The sequence below is a fragment of the Triturus cristatus genome, chromosome 3_2 (assembly GCF_964204655.1).
Source record: "Triturus cristatus chromosome 3_2, aTriCri1.1, whole genome shotgun sequence".
Lineage (NCBI taxonomy): Eukaryota > Metazoa > Chordata > Amphibia > Caudata > Salamandridae > Triturus > Triturus cristatus.
The window spans coordinates 78207874-78231499 of NC_140584.1; the positions used below are offsets into that span (position 1 = coordinate 78207874).

Genomic DNA, 23626 nt, shown 5'->3' on the forward strand with positions numbered 1-23626 from the left:
AGAAAACCGATTAATTCACTGCCGGTGCCTTCTCCGCTATCTTTCATGCAGTGGACCTAAAATGGCGACCAACTAATGACTACAACCTACAGATACGGCAGATCGCTATCGTATTGAGCTTCCTACCTATGCGGCTTCCAAAGTGATATCAAGGTGCCACTAATCTCCCCATCTTCGTCTAAGGTAACACCGCCTTCGCAGCTACCAGCTACTTTATCGAGCAAAGTTAGCCGGAGGCACTGCCTGATCCTAAGATGGCGGCCTCATTGTGAATCAGCGCGTTCCACCGGCAATCGTGAAATTTGGCAATCACCCCGCTGTGTTTCCCCCGCTTGCAATTAATAATGATATTTGAATATCTTTGAATGAACGATATCTGAAGCAAAAACGCACACATTTTTAGATTGCTTCAGCTAAACATTCTCGGCAATCGCGGCAATTTCAGCAATTAACCTGAAATGGTGCCAAAATAGTGCCCAGCTGCTCATTAGGACGCTTTAACCCAGCTGGCCTCCAAGCTGACCCAAGCTGCTCTGTTCCTAGGTTGCATCCAAGCTGCTACAAGCTGATCTCTGGCGCTACTATCTGCAGGGGCCCAAGCCCAAGCTGGTCTCCAAGCTTATCTGTTCCTAGTTGGTATCCAAGCTTTAGGAAGAGTTTTGACTTTTAGAAGCAAATGTTTTTGGATAATAGGCACCTTGATATACACTGACCCTTTGGCAATCTGCTGATGAATTTGCTGTGTAGGTGAATACGATAAAATTTTGCTTTGGATATCCCAGCATGCTGAATTCTGTAGAGAATGTCTTATCCATTTATTTATGCACTTTGGTACTCAACAATATTATGTTTTATGGTATGTAATTGTGCCAGAGTTGGGACTGGTCCAGATAATTTATCCACTTTATTTTGCACGCTCACTTGAGAGGATTGTATTTGGGAGTATTGATGTACTTTTCTGTGCCATGAATTGTTTTATTTACGTTTGTAATAGCACTAGTGAAGGGTGCGTTTTTTGTCATTTGAGATGTATTTGAAAAACATATTTTTGCAAATGGATTTGTTTTTTTCAATGTTTATTGGTCAAAATATCTATAAGCTGCAAGTAATATAAACATGTATTTAAAAAAAGAGAGAATTGCCTGCTGCCCACCCTAATCATTCTCTCTTCCCCCACATAGTTAAAAGAAGCCACTTGAACTTGTTGCATGAATTATCTACAGACCAGGATGGGTAGGGCCTAGAAGAGCAGTGTCGGCATGGTTGCCATTTTGAGGGAAACTAGGCACCCCAGCGATGACAAATGTTTGAGGTGGCATTGTTGTATGTCACTTTTAATCAACGCTAATAAAGGTAGGTAGTTAGCCCCAAATAGGTCTTCACTATGCCCAAGTTATCTAATTGATTTTTTCACCCAACGGAAGGGCATTCCCCTCTGCAGGTAATACAGAGGACCCAGCGAGATGTTCAGGTTTAGGGCTTCCGAGTCCTGTGTATTTTGAAGTCTGAGATTGAAACGAAATTCTCAAGCTCTTACATCAGCTTTTGAAGGAATGAGATATGCTTGCCATGTACAAAGCTGGTGAGCTTGATCAGGCCAGCTCCTAAGCCAATCCCCAGAATCTCAAGGTTGTTTCTGATCCTCTGGGTCCGAGCTTCAATATATCGTACAAATAGAAGTGGCGACAACGAGCAGCCTGTTTTGTACACTAGCTTGTCCTTATTATGCCTAGTTTCCATGCATTTATCTTAATTTTCACAATTGGAACTATGTAAATCGCCCATGGCATTTTGTAGAATTTATCTCCAAACCCCTTTGCGCTTATCATCTCCATGAGAAAGCCTCCGTCCACCCTATAAAAGGCCTTCTTATTGTACACGGACAGAAAGAAGTACCACCACTCTGTAAAACCTGGTCCCCTAGTGTATCACTTTCCTCATGTTGTCACTTACCCTCCGACCTGGGTCAAAACTTGATTAATCTGCCTGGATGTGTGGTAGCATTCTTCCAATCATAGTTGCCAGAATTGTAGCAAAAAAAATATTAATGTTGAGGAGTGAAAAACGTTGATATTGTCACAGTCTTCCCCATCCTTCCCGGGATTAAGCAGGACTGTTATTCTATCTTTTACCATAGGCAGCATCACAACAGCTGTGTCAGCCAAATAATTGAATAATCTAGCCATTAGTTCTATGGTCCTGGGTCAGAAGACTTTGTAAAATTGTGGCATAAACCCACCAGGGCCAGGTGCTTTAGAGCCTTGATCACCTTTGCGATTTCCTCTTTTATTATACTTTGATCCAACGCTTCCATCTTTTTGGGTGTAAGTGTGTCTATGATTGCTTGGTCAAAATAGTCAGCCTTCCCCTTAGAATGAGCTGGCTGTGCACTACACAGGTCATGGTACAACCAGTGGGAGCACTCCAGGATCTCCATTTTGACCTTAAACATCCCCATTTATCATCCACTATCGACAAGATACTGTCATGAGTCCCCTTCACTTCAACCTGGACGCCCATAGCCTTTTGGCTTCGTCACCTCCTTGATAACATATTTGTCCTATTATGTCCAGGACATATTCTGCTTTGTTTAGATCAAGTAGTGAAGCTGTTCCCTGAGACGTAAGACGTTTAGCCCGGGGTTTCTGTGACATAATGTTTTGTGTGTTTTCCACTGCCCTCAGATTTTCCCCAGTTTAAGCCTTGTGTCTCCCTTATTCTTCTAAGCTGGCTGCTTTCCTCCATCAGATGACCTTGCACCACTGTCTCTAGGGCATCCCAAGTCATTTCTAGCAGGATGCCTTATTTGAGTAATAAAAAACTCCCCTAACTGATCTCTTACTACATTGTATCTCTGAGTAGCTTATAATTCAGGCTGCAGCTCTCCTTGACTCTCTCAGATCTTTCATCCAATGGCATCTGAAACAGCACTGGGACAGGATTCAAAAAGAAGAGGACTTCCAAGTGACCCCGTTCTATTCATTGTACTATTTATTTATTATTTATTTATTTATTTAGAGATTTGTAGAGCGCCTGGTGACCCGGAGGCATCCCCGCGCTGTGAGAGCTTGAAGAAGGCCAAGAAGGGAGGGAAAAAACTTATTTAGGGAAAAGCAGAGTTTTAAGCTGCTTGCGAAAACGCAGGTAGCAGGGTTCCAACCGCAAACTGCGGGGAAGCGAATTCCAGCGAGTGGCTGCCTTTACGGAGAAACGACGGCCACCAGCACGCACCCTCCTAAACTTGGGAACAATTGCCAGTCGCTCATTGTCCGAGCGCAGAGATCTCGAAGCTTTGTACGGGGTAACCATATCTCCTAGGATCGAAGGACCTTGTCCATTGAGGAGCTTGTAAGCGATGCACATTGTCTTGAACTCAATCCTCTCTCGCACTGGTAACCAGTGCAGAGCCTTAAGCGCAGATCTGGCAGAGGTTCTGGAAGGAAGACCCATCAGCATCCGGGCGGCCGCATTTTGGGTTCGTTGTAGCTTGCCCAGAGTAGCTTCAGGGGCTCCTAAATAGACAGCATTGCTGTAGTCCAATCGTGCAAGGACCAGTCCTTGAACCAGGAGTTTCCTGGATTGAAGGGGAAGCAAAGGAAGGATCTTGCGGACTGACCGCATAAGTCCAAAGCAGGTTCCAGCTGTTTTAGTTGCCTGAATTTTCATTGATAAGTCCGGTTCGAGACAGACCCCAAGATTCTTAATTTCTTTCTTAGGGGCGGGAACCTCACCCATAATATCGGGCCAGACAGATGATGGAATTGCTGACCACTTCTTGCCCATCAGCATAACTTCTGTTTTGGACCCATTAAGTTTGAGTGAGGACTCGCACATCCAGAGATGGATTTTCTGGAGGCAATGCAGGAGATTATCTGGGCATTGATCAAGATGTGAGAGAGAGACGACCAGTTGCGTGTCGTCCGCATAACTCACAATCTTGATGCCGAAGGGGGCAACTACATCCTCCAGAGGGGCCATATATGCGTTAAAAAGAGTGGGACTAAGTGAGGAGCCCTGGGGAACCCCACTTGTCAAAGGAAGAGAGTCAGAACGGGAGTTGCCATCCCAGACCTGGAACGAACGGTCCGACAGGAATGACTCTATCCAGGCCAACGCAGTGCCCCCGAGTCCTGCCCCGGCCAGCCAGTGTAGCAAGACACGGTGATTCACCGTGTCAAAGGCTGCACTAAGGTCCAGGAGGATCACTGCCACTGACCCCCCTGAATCCAATATGCACCTTGCCTCCTCGATGACGGCGAGGAGGGTAGTGTCCGTACCATGGCCAGGGCGAAACCCCGTTTGGGAGCGTCGCAGCAGATTGTTAGATTCCAGAAACTGGGACAGCTGGACGTTAACCAGTTTTTCATCAATTTTGCTGATGCCCGGGAGGAGCGAGATCGGCCTGTAGTTGGCCAGATCAGCGGGATCCAATTGTGGTTTTTTGAGAAGGGCTTTAACTACCGCCCCCTTCCAACTAGGAGGGACGGAGCCTTGGGACAGTGAGGCATTAATCAACTCCAAAACTGGAGGAACAATCACAGAGGCGACTGCTTTCAAAAACCTCATAGGAGCAGGGTCACGGGGGGAGCCACTTTTCATCTTGGCCAGAGTTTTTTCAACTTCGTCCGATGAGACCGCCCTAAAAGCATTGAGCTGCGGGCAAGGGTCACCTACTGGACAAGTGTCAGGCGTCACATTGTCCCAGCAGGGTAGCTGGTTAGGCAGTGGCAGTGAAGTTAAAATGTGGGAGACTTTAGAGTCAAAATATTTTGCCAGTTCGTTACTCCTGTTCGGTGGGGCCCTGGTCAGTGAAGGGGGTTGTGGTATCTTTAGGAGTTCCTTGACGATGAGATAGGATTCTCTTGCGGGGTTTGTGGCATTTTTTATCCTATTGTCATAGTAGGAGGCCTTAGAAAGTTTTAAGGCAGATTTGTATACTCTCACAATCTTCCGGTAGGAGTCTTTACTAGAGTGGAGCCAGTCCTTCCTCCACAATCGCTCCGCTTTTTTACATTCCTTGCGGAGGGCTCTGAGTTCCAGGCTAAACCAGGGGGCCGAGCATGTCTTTCCGCTCTTGTCTTCACGGGTTTTTATAGGTATGATAGAGTCAAGTGAGTCTGAAATCCACTTCCTAAAATTGCTATCAGCTATGACAGGGTCCTCTGAGGGGGCGTAGGTCGTCGATTCCAGAGCTCTGGCCCAGTCCTCAGTTGAGAGTCTGGACCATGCCCTGTCCTGGGTGTACGTGACGGGCTTGTGGGGCTTCCTGAATTTTCCTGGCCAGAAAAAAGGAACCAAAAAGTGGTCTGTCCACGGGAGGGGGCAGGAAGGTTTGGCCTGGAGGGTGCGAACATTTGTAAAAACTGGGTCTAGCAGGTGGCCCTTGATATGAGTAGCTCCGGTATTGGCCAGTTGGAGGCCGTAAGCAGCCAAGTCTAGTATCAGATCAGCAGCCCCTGTGTCTAGGGGATCATCAAAGTGAATATTGAGGTCCCCTAGCACAGTAAAATTAGGTGTAGAGTGGGCAAGTGCTGAAATAGATTCTAGTAGGGCGCTGGCAAAGGGACCAGAATGGCCGGGGGGGCGATACACCAAAAGACCTGTCATAGAGGTTGTCGGGGCCAGATAGATGGTAAAATGGCAGCTCTCTGAGTCTGTGATATGAGCGTCGCTAATTCTGCAAGAGAGATAATCTCTGTGCAAAATGGCCAGCCCGCCCCCTCTACCAGAGGGACGTACTTGGGACTGGATAAGAAAACCCGGGGCCAGAGCCAAGACCACATCCGAATCCGAGTGTGTTGTAAGCCAAGTTTCCGTAAGAAACAGGATGTCTAGCTCGTGGTCCACGAGCAGGTGGTTAATAAGCAGAGCGTGCATGGGGAGCGACCTACAGTTCAATTCTGCTAATTTCAGGCCAGAGTGTAAAATAGGTGCCTGAGTCAGTTGTAAGTTGACCGGGTGGCAGAGTACACAATTTATAAAATGACCATCTAATTCGTGTACATAATTACACTGTGCGTTCTTTGTAGATCTAAGACTTAGTAAGGCACGACGCGAATAGCTCACCTTATCGGTATCCACGCCCGGCATAGGTTCCGGCCCTAAGCCTGTTCGAGCGCGGACGGGCGCTGACGGGCTTGCCTTTGGCGCGCTTTCGGCGCGCCGCCGGCGCGCCCGCTGCGCGCACGCGTAAGCTAAGTAGTTGGTGGAAGCAAAGAACTAGACCGCTAGTCTCGCAGGAAGTAGGTGGGTGGGCCCGCTCGCACGGACGGGCACCGCGCACCAAGGAAGTGGAGCCGGGAGAGGAGCTCCCGGTTTTAGACAGAGCAAACGGAGGTAAAATACTTTTAAAAACTTGTAATTGCTGGCAATATCACACAGTTCAGTAAAAAGTTTAAAAAGCACACAGAATTAGCAACAAGACTGGAGCCCACTTGCAGCCCGACCCCACACTCAAAACTCTCAGCTGTACTGACACACGCTGCGCGCTCGCGCCAGCGTGAGCTAAGTAGTTGGTGGAAGCGAAGAACTAGACCGCTAGTCTCGCAGGAAGTAGGTGGGTGGGCCCGCTCGCACGGACGGGCACCGCGCACCAAGGAAGTGGAGCCGGGAGAGGAGCTCCCGGTTTTAGACAGAGCAAATGGAGGCAAAATACTTTTAAAAACTTGTAATTGCTGGCAATATCACACAGTTCAGTAAAAAGTTTAAAAAGCACACAGAATTAGCAACAAGACTGGAGCCCACTCGCAGCCCGACCCCACACTCAAAATGGTATGGTCAATGAATATCATGTCTGTTCTGGCATACGTTTTCACTTCCTCTTTCACTTCTAGTGAGTAGTCTGTCTGCATTGGGTTAAATTACTGCCATGCATCCACCAGGCTTACCTTCTGAAGGTGTTCTATTTCATATCGGTACCCTAATATAGGTCCAGGGAACATCGTACACTTTCCCTACATTATCTCCCCGTCATTTCATATGAACGAGCCTTATAAGGACATAACTCCAAATAAGAAGAGAATGCCTTATAGGGACTGAACGCCTTATAAGGACTGCAGCCTTTTATGGACTAAACCTTTCACCTAGTTCCATGCCGAGGTTGGGTTTTTCCCAATCGATATTGCTAAGACGTCATCCTTAGCTCATATGAATAATTGACGAGTACACTCTCCAGGGGGTATACTTCACCTCTCCTATCAACGCACAAGGTTTAATCCCCGTCATCCTCATACTGAACAATGGGTAACACATGTACATAGACTGTATAAATACAGCACATCTTGCTATCAGTAAGCAGGAGGGAACCAAGGCTTCAAGGCCGACACACTGACCAGAGACGCTGCGGCTCCGGCTTGCCATCGTTCCTGCTGACAGTGGCCTGACTATCCCTTGCGGGGTGTCCAACTCAAGTCCAAGACGAAGTCCCACACTCTCACTATTCAGGTATGGGTGCTCGACTAAATCCTAGTGGGATTCTTGGCTCTTAGACTCTTAGGATCTTAGACTCTAGGCTTTAGGCTCTTTCGCACCCACTCACATGCTAGGTGCACTTACGTACATCTAGACAGGCATCTTAGGAGTACGCACTCTATTTTATAAATGCATTTTATATTCATGTATGTGTTCATGACTATCGCAAAATGGTAGAACAATACTATTCCTTTTTATTCACTGTACTGCTGGTTCTATATCTCTGCTAGTGTGTTACAGTTGTAACAGCGCACTTATTTTACATGAGAAGAACAATGGTACAATAAATTCTTATTGTAAACACGCTTGACTGTTTCTTCTATGTATCTCTATGTATCTGCAAAACAAGCAAGCACGAGTGACTGGGTGAAAAGTAGTATTTTGTTTCCACGAGCAGGGCCATACTGGGAACCAAAACCGGCCCTGGCAAAGTGCTCGGCTGCCCCCCCCGGGGGTTGGGGGTGCGGCCAAGCTCTTTGCCAGGGCCGGTTTTCGGCCGATTTTGTTACAGGGCCGATTTTGCAGCTATGCTGCAAAATTGGCCCTGTAACAAAAACAGCCCCCAGGGGCCCGAAACCGTCCCCTGCCCGTGCGGCCCACCGGGGGATTGCCCGGTGCCCGCTACGGCCAGTCCGGCCCTGTCCACGAGTCTGAGGTTATTGTGTTCTGAGGTTGCCCAAAACGAATCTCTCTGATTACAGGAGATTCTAGTGGCACTGCAAGCTAGCTAATGCAAAAACATAGGCTAACATATTCGGTGGGGGTGTACAGAGTCAGTCTACCACTAGACCCGCAGTATATGTTATCCGTAAACAGCGTAGGTCCTGCATGAAAGGGTACTATTGAAACTACACTACAAAGGCATTGGCTACCTACCTGAGTGTGTGGTTGTATCCCTGCTGCTTGCCTTGCATTTAACATGAAGTTTCATGTCCTCCTGTTATTAATAGGCCTGTGGCGAGAGAGAGAAGCCTTTGCTTAATTGATCTAAGGAAGACCTCCTGTTCCACATTGGTGGATTAGATTGACGCTATAGATAGCTTGTCAGTCCCAGATTGTCCTTCACTGTGTAAGAGGCTTGTAATATTACATTTAAAACAATGGAGTTTCACACCATTGTTGCCCTAAATTCTTCCTTGATCCAGGGAAGTTCTCAATACAGGGACCCATTAAAGAGTGAGTATTGAGGCACCACTGCTTCTCAATGCTGGATCTGGACCATTCCCACATGTATCGTAACTGGGCTGCTGTATTGTATGAAACCAGATCCAGAAGTTCCATACTGCCCTGCTTAGTAGATAAGAGGCTTTGCCTGCTGTCCATCCTCATCCTTCTTCCTCCCCCTCACATAGATGAAGTAAGCCCTTTGAACCTTTTGTAGGAATCCTCCTCCGACCAGAATACCAGTCCAAAGAGTAGGAGCCACCTTCTTTCTTGGTCACTGTAAGACTCGGACAGTGAAAACTGTGTACGTGGTGCGATTAGGATTCCCCACTCCAGGTATTTTAGGTTTGTCAGCCGAAAGTAATGACTGGGAAAACATCTAGAACAGTGGTTCCCAAACTTTTGACTCCTGAGGACCCCCATTCAGTCACCACTGGAAGCCGGGGACCCCCAAGCAATTTGTAGGATTTAAATTTCAAACATTAAAACAGTAATTCGAAAAACATTAACACACTTGTGCACACAAAACAAATACTCCAATTACTATTGATTTTAGGTGCATATTTACAAGTCCCTTGAGGCACTCTTGTCAGAATGTCCGACCCTGTAGTAGATTATACTTACGGTTCTGCTGCGCTTTGTGTCCTGTCCAGCGCTGTTTCAAAGTCGGTACCCTCTCGCAATAGCAACCTAAATAGCCACTTACTGTATCTTTCAACTTCAAAACCTTCTGCTCTGTGTGAACTTCCAATGATTCTGACTTAATTGTGATGAGAGCAGTTCTCAAAGTCCTCATACTTTTTCAGCGCAATAATTTTCTGCACCTGCAGTGCCAGCAATTCTTGCTGCAGGATTTCCTGTTCCTTAAAGCCCTTGTCATTTGCGTCCTCCAGGAGTGAGACCCTTTCTCCAATGACTTGGACATCTTTCTTGACTTCCTGGAGGTCCCTACTTAACTTTGCTCTTAGGGCTCCTATTTCATGTTTCATTTCACAGAACAGTTGCACCAAGAACTCCCTAGTGACCTCTGAAGAGTTTCTCAAGGTTTGCTAAATTGATTACTGGCATTAATCCAGCTTGGCAGGGGCACTTGATTTGTTCTTTCACTGCTCATTCTTAGAGGAAGATGATTGCTTGAACAGTTCCTTTCACTGCTGGCTCTTTCTTGCTCATTGCGGAGGCCTTTGCTGACCAATAATGTCCCATTTGCAGTATTTTCTCTGTGGATAGTGTGCACACAGAGCTCTTCCTAAGAAAACTTTGGGGTTCTCAGCTGCCGTCTTTCCACAACACATCTGCTCCAGTTTGGATCCATCATGTCGACCGCAGGCCCTCGCATCTCTTTGACAGAATGTACCCTGCTGGGTCTCCCCAATATTTTGCAGCAGTGCACAACCAAGGGCACTGTGTTTGGCCTTCAAACTCTCAAGCCTTACCCAGTATTTAGTATCTGACCTTGATACTTCCAGAAAGCAGAGTCCTGCTAGTTGTGCCACCAAGCCTCTCCTCTGTCCAGGGTGGCAGAGCATTTTCTCCCTTTCCGCAACATCCTTGATTCTCCATCGCCCCAGTCAGTGAGAAGGGATCAACAGCCACTGCTGCTGTTGCTCTGCACCGAGGCTGCCTCCTTCCGACTCCTACTGTTCCCTGGGCCTCTTCTTGGAAGCTCAGTGACACACAGCCATTATCTTGCCTTAGCCATGGGTGAACCTTCCTCATTGGTGTCTCCCTATCACATTCCAAGACTTGCTCCCTGCCCCAGTGAAAAGACTCATGCTTGTGTTGAACTCCTCCATAAGGGATGGCGAAGATATGGCTAGATTTAGTGGATAAGGACCAGTGACTGTCAGCTGGTAGGCAGCCCGATCCACACCCAGTACAGCATTTATATTTTGGAACAGATTACATTATGCATTAGGGAATTTTTTATAGTGCAACCCATCCTGTAGAGGATTACATTTGTCATTTGACAAGTTCTGTTCCTCTTAATTTATTGTGTATATTTGGGCTATGAGGTGCAGTGCAGCCCCAATAGAAAGTAGTTAATGCATTATGTGACTGCCATGTGTAGCTAAATAGCTCTGACCACACCTATAGTAAGCATAGAAATGCACAAAATGTTGACAATGGGCCTGTGAGTTATCACTCAGCACTGATATCTTAAGTGATCTGAGGTCCAAACTCTGGCAAGAGAATCTATGTCCTCCACCCCTTCTACGATAAACTGAGTACCATTGCTTTTTGTAATACTAACCTTTATGTTCATGGCATGTGTAGCTGTAGATACACATGCTGTGCTTACTCCTACCATCTAGTGTTAGGCTTGGATGTGTGCAATTTGTTTTTTCTTCAAAGAAGTCTTTAAGTCATGGGGTATGGTGTCTCAGTGTTTGACTGGTAATGTGCATGGTCATCGGCTCCATTGTTAGATTGTTTCTTTCTACCGTCGTATTTGGACGTGCATCCTGCGAGCTCCTGGATGACGTCTTGTGCTGTTCGTCACTGCTATCTCTCAGTTATTCCACCCTGATTTGCATGAACAATTGGCCTTCTACATTGATTGTGACAACCTTCATCGACCAAGTTCCTTCCATCATCCCCCTCACTAAACTTGCCCCTTCATGGGGCATTCTATTCGTCTTCTATCAAGAATGCAGACTCCACCATGGAAACATCCCCTTTCCAGTACTGTTCACAGTGCTATTCTAACTACCCCTGGACAGCTCACTATTGGGTCTGTAATTTGTGTAATCCCCCCACCACACCGGCACCGACAGGCCGAGCTCTGCTCTAGAAGGAGTCGGACGTCGAGCCCCGAAACCCAGGCTGAGACTTTTGGCCCACCACTGCCTGAAGGCCACGGTACAAAAAGAAGAATTGATAGACGTAATTCAAAACAATGTCAAACGTTCATCCCCAGTACAGAGATCTGGACCTAAATCCATTGGGTATTTTTGCTCACCATGCCAATCCAGTTTGTAGTCAGCCATATGCAAATCAGTCTTGACCCAGCTCGTCATGGGAACAGTCCATTCCAAACTGACAGGTTAGGGGCTCCCCGTACCGGAAACAAGCATTCCGAAACCGGTTTTGGGGTATCACCCACATCAGCCAGTCTAGCTTGACTCCAGTGGCATGAAGAGCACCGGACCCACGTCTGGGCATACCCATCCCACTCGGGGTGACAAATGCAAAAAGAAGAATTGATGGACGGAAAACTGAACAATGTCAAATATTCACCCCCAGTACAGAGATCTGGAACTAAATCCATAATTTTTTTTGCTCACCATGCCATTCCAGTTTGGCCCAGCCATATGCAAATAAGTCTTGACCCTGTTCCCCATCGGAACAATCTAACAATGGAGACGATGCCCATATGCATTGCCAGTCGTAGGTGGAGTCAATTTATTCAATTCAATAAAGCTTTATTCGATTTCTTTTCAAGATAATCATAAAAGCTCATAATAAAAAAGTCATACATCATTATTATAAAAAAGAAAATGGTTTAAAAATACATAATGGAATATTTTTGCTTGCTTCCTGTATACATACACAAATAATTGAGTATTATAAAGATTCATATTAAAATTGTTTATCTACATTTAATTACATTCTTTTAAAAAACAGATAATGCCCTTGTAAAATGTTAATTCTTAAAAATTGCAAGGCTATAAATGCCGAGTGTCTAAGGCCAAGTAACTTTAAAATTTGTAAAATCCATCTTTTTCTTTCTACGGAATAAAATGTACAAAATATAACAACATGCATAGTTGATTGTTGGGAAACATTGTCACATGGACACCTACTCATATCTCTGGACCAGTCATTCATAATAGAGAAACTAGTTAGTCTGTGGATGATCCCTAATCTAAATCTAGTCAGAAGGAATCTATCATATATACGCCATGTATGATTTTAAGATGAGGCTGAATACAATCTGTAGTTAAAATAATTTGGTTTGCCAATACAATTGGCTTCACTATTTCCGTGGATAATCTAATAGAGTCCAGTAGTGTCAGACTGTTTCCCTTTAGCTGTTTTCTTGTGATAGCGGACATACTACTTGGATCAATATAGTGTTCAGGATGTCCAAGGTTGTTCATGAAATTTTTGACATATTTTAGCCAAGGCATGTTAAAATCCTTTCTAGCTTAAGACTATCATTTAATATGTCCGGATTAAGTGTGGTTTTTGGTGGTGTCTCAAACCAGTGCCACAGTTAAACAGGCTCTAGTTTTCTAAGATCAGAAATGTATGGCAACGCTAATTGAGAATGGCATACATAGGAAGATAAACTGCTTGGGACTGCTAACAGAAATTTTTAATAAGCATTCTCAACTTGTAGTGGCTGTGAGCCTGTCTAGCCCCAAACACCTGAACCGTACATAGCGGTGGTGATACATTTAGCCTGGTAGATATGTAATAACTCTACTGGCGGCCATCTACCTAGCTTTCTGGAAAAATTAACTACAGCGGTAGTGGCTTTCATGAACATTAACTTCCTTGCTTAAATCGCCTGCGACCATGTCCCCTATTTTCAATGAGAATACCCAGGTAGGAAAATATATTTGTAAATTTGACCTTTTTATTATCAATGTATATGTCTCTGCATTTTGTGCTGCCACCCCCACATTTCATGATAAAAATGTTTGAAATGTTCACCCTTCGACCCAACTTGTGCATAAACATTAAAAAAAACGGTCACAACTCTTCGAGCCCCAGCTGCGTGCGTGACATCAAGACAGCGTAGTCCACGTTCAATAGGGCAGGTAAGGGCCGTTGGCCAATTTGAGACAAGTCTTGGCAATGGTTCTCTAGGACTTGACTTAGTTCATTTATAGAGTGTAAATAGGAGGGGGGCCAGCACACAGTCTTGTCTTACCCCTCTTGGAATTTTAAACATGGCCGTGCACTCCCCACTGGCCCCATATGGCACCCTTGCCTTTGCGTTGCTATATAGTTGTCTTAAAAAATGTATGAGTGGGTTTCCACACCTAGTTCTTCCAAGATCCTCCATAACTTGTCACGCACAACGCAGTCAAAGGCTGCTGTAAGGTCTAGAAATGCTAAGTACAGCCTGCTCTGCTTAGCCTGAGTATACTTCCCCACAAAGATGTTTAAATTTAGATTCCGCTCGACTGTGCCTCAACCCTCACAGAAGCCAAATTGCAAGTCTGAAATTATTCTATTGTCATCGGCCCAGTCCTGTATTCTATTGAGTATCCTACGCCCGCTATCATGACCAGGGAATCTAACAGTGAAATAGGCCGATAGCATGCAGGACTCTTGTGATCACTTAAAAAAAAAATTGCAACCAAGATTGATTCGGACTAGGTTGTTATAAAATGAGAAGAACAGCATGCCGTTAGTACTTGGGTTAGAAGCGTGCTCCATAGTAACAGATTAGATTTATAAAGATCTACAGGGACTCCATCGGGCCCAGGGGCTTTCCCGCCCGTACTTACCATAATACCACAATTAAGCTCTTCTAATATAAACTGTAGGTCAGTAGGATAATTAACAGGTAACAGAGTTATATCTTGGAGCTGTTGGTTTCCCATTGATTTTTCAGGCATGGCACATTTGTACATATTTGAGTAATGTTCCACCCATTTATCTTCTGCTATTGCTATCTTGATAGTTGGTATGTCACGGGTAGCCAAAAAAGGGGCGTTTACTACCTTCCAAAATGTTGTGTTGTCTTTAGTTAGGGAGGCTTCATGCAAAACTAACCATACTTCTTCTCTCTGCATATCTTTACGTTCTTTAAGTTCACGTTTGTAAACCCCCCGAACCATTCTAATATCATGGGTTTTTTCAGTTTATTTGTGTCGCTCGTGTTTCAGTCTAGACTATGAGCGTGTGCATCAAACCACCCTGAATTCCTGGTGCACGAGTTTTTATTCTCCACAAATAAAGCCTTTTTTATGTGTCAGGTTATATATGAAAATGGCATGGGGGTTGTATCATCAAGACAGGCTATAAGAGCAAATTCACATTTAGTCACTACTTTCTTTGTAAAATACAGTGGGTCCACCATGGGCCAACGCAAAGAATAGCCATTAGTTTTGCTTCAAGCTAAGTTCTGCACAACATGGAGCGATTTACCCTTAGTATTTAGCGTGATAATATGAGGGATACGCTTAGTGGGAAATTGTCACTCAGGGCATTTTTGTCTGTAACAAAGGACTTTAGTCTAGTTAAATGTCTATTTGACATCATTATGTAGTCAATAATCGAGTAAGAACCTCTCCCATTGAAAGTGAAGCTGCAGGGGACTGCCGGTGTGCATAACTCATTTGCAAACCCTATATCTGACGTGAACATAACTTCAATTAGAAGCTCCCCATAAGTTGTGTGCGGGAAATGCGTATAACTGTTCCCGTCATCAGACGTGAGCCCGCACACATCCCCCCCATCATGTGGACACAAAGCGGAGTTAAAATCTCCACCCCATATTATGAGTACGTCTTGTACAGAATCGCTCTGAATAAGTTTAAGATCATCACCCAATTTTCTCATTACCCCCCCAATCTGATCTGGTGGGACATTATTATAGAAGTTTATTAGAGCGATACAAGACAACCCATCGACGTGAAATATAATTAGTTGATTGTATATTTCTCATTTCTTCATTTTGATTTTGCTTAAATTCACACAGTTCGATACATATGTAGATAGCCCACCCTTGGGTCTCCCATGTTGCGATGGTATGAAAAGTTTTGTAACCATTAATATGCACAATGTCCTCAGACCAAGTTTCCTGAAAACACATTATGTTGAATTTCCGTATAAAGTCTAGCCAAAGCGGATTGACAAGCTTTGAGCGTATACCTGCGATGTTCCAAAATAGCAAGTGATACAGATCCTGGTAACTATTGCCTGTATGGTTCAGCACATTAGCTTTATCAGGTAGTCCTGTGGAAATTGAAATTGTTACAGGAATTGGACACTTATCTTGGGTGGCTATTGTACCTTCAGTGGAAGATACCATACCAGCTACTGGATAGATGTTAATAGGGAAGCTTTTTAAAGTGTCTTGGTTTATTCCTGCTTCTGGGATTTGGCCGGGGTTGGGTACGTGTGTTTGTGACTCTGCTGTTATAATTTTGCTATATTCATTTATTTGTGTAACAAATGGGTCTATCATGTTTAGCCAGTCTACCTCCTCAAGGCTTTCGAATCGGTTACTAACTGAAAAGTTATACATGTAGTGGACGTTGTCAGGGTGGTTTCTACAAAAGGGTCTGGTATATTGGTCCTTCGGTGGCTGGTAAAAATAACAGTGTAATAGTGTACTAAATTAATACCCTCAGTCATAATGAAGTGGTTCCCTGATCTCCTCAGGATACTTTGGACTAAATGTGGGGTTTTAAATATTAATACCACACAATCACCATAGAGTGTTTCAGAATTTCTGCCGATCCAGCAAACTCTTCTAGTCATCTTAAACTCATTGAAAAGTACTTCAGTTAGCCCTTATTTGGTACCCAACCAAAATAAAGATTTATTCCTTAAAGTATCCCAGGATTCCGGTACTTGAGCAGAAAGTCTCGGGACTTTTTCCAGAATTATAATGTATGGGGTTGCTTCCGGTGGTAAATCCAAGCAAGGCAACTCTGACTGCTGCATATTTTGGGATCGGGGCATAATAGGATGGATAGGACTTGGCTGGGTGGAAAAAGGAGCCCAAGAGAGTTCCTCTTTTATAGGGTTTACTCTAGTTGAGTCAACAGGAGAAAGGTCAAATGGAGCCCTTATAGGTTCTGTTAATGGCTTTGATGGCGCTGGAGGGTAATGTGGCCCTGCCGCCAGGGACCTGGCAGGGATTGACCAAAAAGTGCTGAGTGCTAGGGGCTCCTGTACTGCTGGACGCCCGTCCGGTTTTTAAAGCGCCCCTGCGCTAGAAGATAACGTGGCCCCGCCTCCAAGGGCCTGGCAGGGATTGACCAAAAAGTGCTGAGTGCTGGGGGCTCCCGCGGTGCGGGACACCCGTCCGGTTTTTAAAGCGCTCCTGCGCTGGAAGATAGCGTGGCCTGCCTCCAAGTGCCCAGCAGGGATTTACCAAAAAGTGGTGAGCACTGGGGGCTCCCGTGCTGCGGGACACCCGTACGGTTTTTAAAGCGCTCCTGCGCTGGAAGATAACGCGGCCCCACCTCCAAGGGCCTGGCAGGGATTGACCAAAAAGTGCTGAGTGCTGGGGGCTCATAGGTGGAGTCACAATACCTCGTAACCTAAGCACTTAATTGAAGAAAAGCAAATTGCAGATGCCCAAGCCCAACACTAGATGGCAGGAGTATGCACAGCATGTGAATCTACAGCACTACATGACATGAACAGATGCTTACAGGGTAAGTAACATTTTCTTTCAAGTGCTTAGAAATTGCAGAAGTGCTGTATGAAGTGTTGTAAAAAAACAAGTTTTAAGCATTTAGAACTTGAGGAAGTGAATAGTAATATAGCCCCCTCATAGCAGTACTCCTATCAGGTGGCAAGGATTATTTAAAAAGAAATCACCAAACATTGATTGCAGATACTCCCATGAAACATCTTTTTCTGCCCATGTCCTCCCATACAGACAACCCTCCTCCACTCTTTTTCCTTCTCTCTTTTTATTATAAATGAAGACAGTACTTAACATGCCAGTACCCATACCTGAATCCTTCCAGGTAACTTGGTGTCTAAATATTAAAATATGAGTGTGATTAGGGCTTAGTTTGTTAAAAAAGAATAAGTGCAAGTGACCAAAGCTTTCCTTGGGAACCCCCCACCAGCACTGCCAAATACCAGGGTTGATGACTAACAAAATTGCTAGTCTTGACTCCACCTTATTCCTCTTTCTTCAGCCACTTTATACTTCCTGCCTCTTTATTTAACTCATTCAGGTTCTTTTTCATCCCTGTGTTCTGCCTTTGTCACTGCTTACCTATCTTTCTCTTCCTCCTTCTTTATGCCTTTTTTGTCTTTCTCTCGCTACTCTGGGTCAAAGTCTAATGACAGATATTTCCTGGTCCTCAAAAATGACTGCAGATGCCTAACACTACCACCGGCACAAATTAAGCACTGATTCCAAAGTTGTGCTTAACGATTCATATTTACTTAGACACTAATCTATTTAAATCCAAATAGGGAAATACATTTCAAAGCTTAAAAATCATTGTCCAAAATTGAAAAAATGTCAGTTAGTTTAAATTGATGGACATTGCTAATTTTATGGATTATTCTTTTTGTTAATCCTTCTTCATCAGATTTTGCTTCCTCATCCTCTCAATGACCCCACAGAATTTGGAAGCCTTCAGGATTTATACCTTATAAGCAGAAAAGAAGGGTGAGTGCAATTGAAATCTGAAGAGCATCTAACCTTGTGAAATTAAATGCTTGGGGATAAAAGTGCATTGTTTCCATTTTGGGTTAAGCCAGATGAAAAGCGTTGAGAGACCCCATATCACAATTTGTTTTGTAATGATGAGGCTCTTTGAAGTAGTTTAAGGAATTTTTCAAGCTTTCTAAGTCAGTACCTTGGTGGCCCCATATGACGTCTGACCTCTTATTGCTCCAGTAAGGACATATCCAATTAAATGCACAAACTCACTTTTCTTTGTTTTGTGAGTTCTCGATGTAGTGATTATTTTCTACAATTTACTGGAAATTGTCCCTAGTAATTTTATGTGTGTTAACTCACTTAAACATTCTGTACTGTACTGAATGTTCAGTTCTGGAAAGAGTCATCCCAAGGTCAAAATCTGACTTTGCAGGGCAGGGTAAAGTGTAAAGTTAGATATCAAACTACCCATTGTAGAATGTTCCTACCGTGAGTGTATGATGACCTCAAGTCATTGCGGACTTTAAGTGGAGTAATCTAGTCATAGCAAGAACCCTTCTAAAACTCTAAATAAAGTTAGGGTAGTCGTGTACTCATCTGTCCACATCATGGAAAAAAATGCCTTTCCCCATTTTGGTTTGAAGAGCCTCACTTCCAGATTCTGGTGGATTCCAAATTATTGTTCCATCTGTGTTTTTCCTTTTCTAGTCACTGGCAATACTATTAATTCATATCTATCCATGAATTTAGAAGTAGACACTGTGCTTTAAGAAATGAGTGTGCAACATAGGCCAAGGAATCCACAAAAGATAAATGTAAAAGCAAAGAATCTGAATGGAATTTTTTTTACATTGTCGATGTTCATTTTGTAAGTTTAACATACACCTGGATCGCTTATCATTTGCATTGAAAACCTCTGTTTCAAGAAACTTTTTTGTAAGAGAATTGTCTTTTGAACGGAATATTGTCATCATTAAAAATACAATTTTTGTTAAACCCCAGTTCTGTAACCACACATTTTAAATTTAAACTCTGAGGAATGTTTAATCCATTAACTTATTATATTTGCGGACATCTTTTTTTAAATTTCCCCTTGTTGTTAAATTTGGTCAAAGGAAACAACTTTCTGTGAATATCATGGCATCTGAGGAAATTGGGAATTAAAATAATTTTCACCATACCTACTTTTCACATGTTTGCCACTTCTTCTGTCCTTTGAGTTTCATCTTGTTAGTGATTTCGCTCTACAGGCCTCTTAGTCTTGTATCATTTAATCACATTTATTATATTCTGTGGTGTGCAATCCAATATTCTCTCATCCTAACAGCACCCAAGTCTTCAGTGGCACAAAATCAGAAGAAATTTTCAGCACTTAAATACATTATTTACTTACTAAGACATACTAAGCACTCTTCTTTGTCTGCCCCTCCCTCTTCAGTCAGTGGTTTTGATTTCAAAAAGCATCTCTATTAACCCCTGGGCGTAGTACTACGCTACGCTCACGGAGCGTGCGTGGTATGCGCTACTATACACTACGCGAATTGCACGTAGCACAGTGCAAAAACGCGTAACGGAGCCGGCATTTTTTGTGTGCTCGCGATCCTCGACGTCAAGTTGGCGACCGCGAGCAAGCAAAGTCCACATCCCGGCGAGACTTTGTCCTCGTTCGCGATCAGCAACATCAAGATGCCGATTGCGAGCGTGGAAAATAAACCTCCCGGCGAGATTCTCAACGCGGGGAGATCAGGTTTCTCATTGCGAGTGGTCGCATATGCTTGCGACTGCTCGCGATGAGAAACTACCAGTCCGCGTTGAGAAAGCTGCCGCTTGAGTACAAATCTACTCGAGCGGCAGAAAACGACAGCTTGCACTGTGCAAGAGGCCGTTTGCAATGATTGCACAGTGCGGACAAGCATCCGGCACTGTGCAATCAGTGCGAATAGGATTTCCCTACCGCACTACGCAGTTCGTGTAGCTACGCGTAGCGCGAAGTGCACTTTGTGTAGCTACGCGTAGTGCTACTACGCAAATTACGCCTGGGGTTAATCTCTATCAGAGTCCCAAAACAGAAGCCCATTCTCCTCATAAATTACCCTCAGGTTTGCGGATTTTTTGTTGTTGTTCCTTGCCCCAAGTTAATGTCTGTTTCTTGATAGTGATGTAGCACAAGCCCTGTCAACTAGTTTTATGACAGTTAATACTCAGTGCGATAAACCCGAAACCAAATGTGCACCTTGCACACATTAAGTGTATTTCAATGACACTGAGTGAAGATGAGAAAAGAAGCACCGTAAAAGATCTTTGAGCTGTCAAAATATAAAGAATTCATATATTGTGTTTAACATGTTTAATAATCATCTTTACTGATGACTTAATAATGTTGAAATGAAAATTCATAAAATTATGCACTGATGATATGCAGAATAATGTAAACTAAACCTGATAAGTCATATATGTATGCTTACCGGAGTCTCGATTTAGTAATGCAGCGTTTATAACAAATGTAAAAGCCATCTTTTATGCTTTAATTGCAATACACCAAAGAGATCGAATAGCTAGTGCAAAAATTTCATAATGCAACTTACATGAATGAAACTTTCTATGTAGCTGCATTACACTTGTAACAACTTACATTTATTCAAGCGACAATTATATGTTTTATAGAATTATTTTACAAATTGGTGCTTTTATGACACTTAGTAATAGGCCATAGTTAGGACTGAACATTTGTATACAATCATTTATGACAACTCCATCTACTTGATTATTTGATATCAATACTTGCATTTATTATGCTTAGATCGAATTGTGCATAGTTTATTAATAAGAATTGAATTACTTTATATTCATTAAATGATTTTCCCTTTAGGATTGCATTCTACCTCATAGACTGATGAGAAATAACTTTGCTTGGCTATTCATGTAACTTTTTCTGTTCTTTCACATAACATTTCTAATGCCTAAAGAATATTTTTTCGACACTACGACATGGTTTCCCATGTGAGAACCTGAACCCTTGACAGTAGTTCATGGAAAGCAACACTGAATTGTTCTTTGTGGATTGACCTTTGTGCCCAGAACAGACGATTGATTCCCATAGATGGTATGGGAAATTTCTCTAAAGTATCTTCTTTTACACCTTGTGAGCGGAAGATGGTCACATGGGTGACTGTCCATTGCAGGGTGACGGTTGATTTCACCTTCAGATGCAGCAAGTAATATATTATTGAAGGGACCCATGGGACTGCGCAAAAGCATATGCGATACTTGGAGACACTTCCTGGCATGCTTTTGGACACTTGCAGATGCTGGTTCTCAGAGACATGCTCTGAGATTCTTGGACTGAGACATCCTTTCTGTGGCAGTCCTCATTTTCCTGATGCTGCTAATGCTCCCTTTCCTCTACTTAGCTACCTTTGGAACTCATGTCAGTGAGGCTTGCTGACATTGTTGACTTACCAGTTTTTGCCACCTTGCTCAGTCCTAAATCTGATCGACCTATATGCCTGTGTTAAATACCTGTTCCGAGCCATCCTCCTGCCTTTAATGGTAATGTGAATTCTCTTTGCTTAGCGAACTATACAGACTCTGTGGTTAAATACTAGTTTCCAGATTTCTTTGTAAGATTGCCTTTGATTTATCTTTTCTATATGTGGGTTTTTGACTACATTTGCAATTTCTTATCGAGACTCATTACTTATGGCCTAAATACTGACCCTTTACTTTGAATTCTAAATTGTTTAAATCTTTGCCAATAACAAAATTTTACCCACATTGTCTGAGTCTTCCTTATCGTAACCTGAACTATTCCTTCCACAGAGACTACGCATACTATAACTAAAATTCTAATGTATAGCGGGGATAACCTTAGATTATTCTCAGAACACCAGATTCTTTTGCTGTTATTCTGCACTGCTACAGCAGTACTAATGGTTTGTGTGATTTTGGCTCGACGGAACTTCTTTAGGAGGCTCAGAATTCCTGTTGTCATCTTATACATTTGCAGTATGATCTTGAGGGTTATATACTTGAATTCGATTTCCAGTTTGTGAGTTGGTTGCCAATTAATTGGTTCTCATTGGGTAGACCCTAGTTCCTCACCCCTCAATGCGACGAGCAAGGACCATCAGGGGGCCAAGGGCTCATGGGTGTGAGTAGAGATCAAAATTGAATATAGTGAGAAAATCGGCAGTTGTCTTAAATGGTAAGGTATGGACCCTGTGGATACAAATAATCTGAGCTTCCGCGGCAACTACAGTATTTAAAAGCTTTTATTAAACAATATTTCTAGTGCCCCATCAGGGATCAGCAAAAACCTTTCCCCTTTGTAAGTAAGGCCCTCTTTCATTTTCTTACCAACACTTCTGAAATTCACTTTTATCCATTTGTGTCAAATATTCAACTAATTTCTGTAATTCCTGATTTTTATCTGCGGTGTTCTTTCTTCCTATTTACCTTGAGCTATATGCTCTACCAGTCTTGCTCCACATCTATTTTAAGCGATTCAATATTTGACTGGCCATGGCCTTTTTCACATGACTATTGTTCAGCAACATTTCTGCTATAAAAGCCAGATTTTCCTTTTATTTCAAGACAGATTCTGCTTTCTTACTTATGTTTGAAATTTCTGGCTGAAAGACTCTGTTGTCACTCCTGGTGCCTGGTCATTCATTTCTGATTCTCTCTGTCTGCTTCTAAAGTGACCACTCACTAACAACACTTGTTTAGTTTGTTGTTCAATTTAAGTATCAGTTGCTCATTGTCTGTAATGTATTCTCATTCAACTTTTTCTATGCAATAGTACCGCAATGTAGGAGGGTACTGAATGGATATATAACAATCCTTTCTCTCATCATGTTGTTTATATTATAAAAGTGACGCAGAAACCTGAAATTTTCACTTTGACTGGCCGCTTTGCCACAAGTCCTAGCTACATCAATATCTAATTTCACATTTTCTTCCAAAGTGTTTTCAGGGATCCTGATTTCTTTTCTTCGTTGGCGGGTTCAGTAGCAGGTCATTATTTCATCTCACACTGCTTCCTTGTATCCATTAACCGCGCCTTGCTCTCCATGGTGATTGCCTCTTTTCATTGCTTGCCTCACAGTTCAGTAGACCCACCTCTCATTCTCTGCCTATTTTGGCCTCTCTTAGCAGCTAGTTAACTCTTTTCTTGCCCACCTGCCCTTCTGCATCCTTGCTCGTGCTCTACCTCTTTAATTCCTGCAAACTTGTCACCTTTATCCTGTCAAAATCAAAAAAGGTGCTTCCTCACTTTTGTCCCCCATTGGTAAAACGCTCATCATTTGGTCTGTTCTGATTTCAGTCAGACCTGTGGTTGATCTCTCTTTAATTGTTATATGTTTTTGAGAATATATTCTTAAATAATTAAGTTTTTTTTATGGTGCATAAAGAGTTGCTAGAGGACGTTTCTCCTTTTTACCTACATGCCACACTTCCGTTTTCCAGATGGCATCTACAGATTATAGTGAGACAAAGGCAAAAGAGTTGGGTAACAAATGTGGTCCATTTGGAACTCTGAATTTAGTTTAACCTGGGCATGGTGTAAACAATATTTTCCTAGTTACATTGACAAACACCAATCAGAAATCAAGTTCAGGTCTATTAATATTGGTGAAGGTTATTTAGAAAATGTCTTGATTATATTAT

General features: G+C 43.3%; 1 protein-coding gene across 1 annotated transcript in view; it reads left to right on the forward strand.

The window, feature by feature from the left end:
* The window catches only part of LOC146856835 (uncharacterized), a 499318-nt gene that overhangs the window by 245010 nt on the left and 230682 nt on the right, over nt 1–23626 (forward strand). The window contains exon 11 of the mRNA XM_085647270.1: nt 17883–17962. Within this exon, the coding sequence (XP_085503396.1) occupies nt 17883–17962 (80 nt within the window). The remainder of the gene's footprint in view (nt 1–17882; nt 17963–23626) is intronic.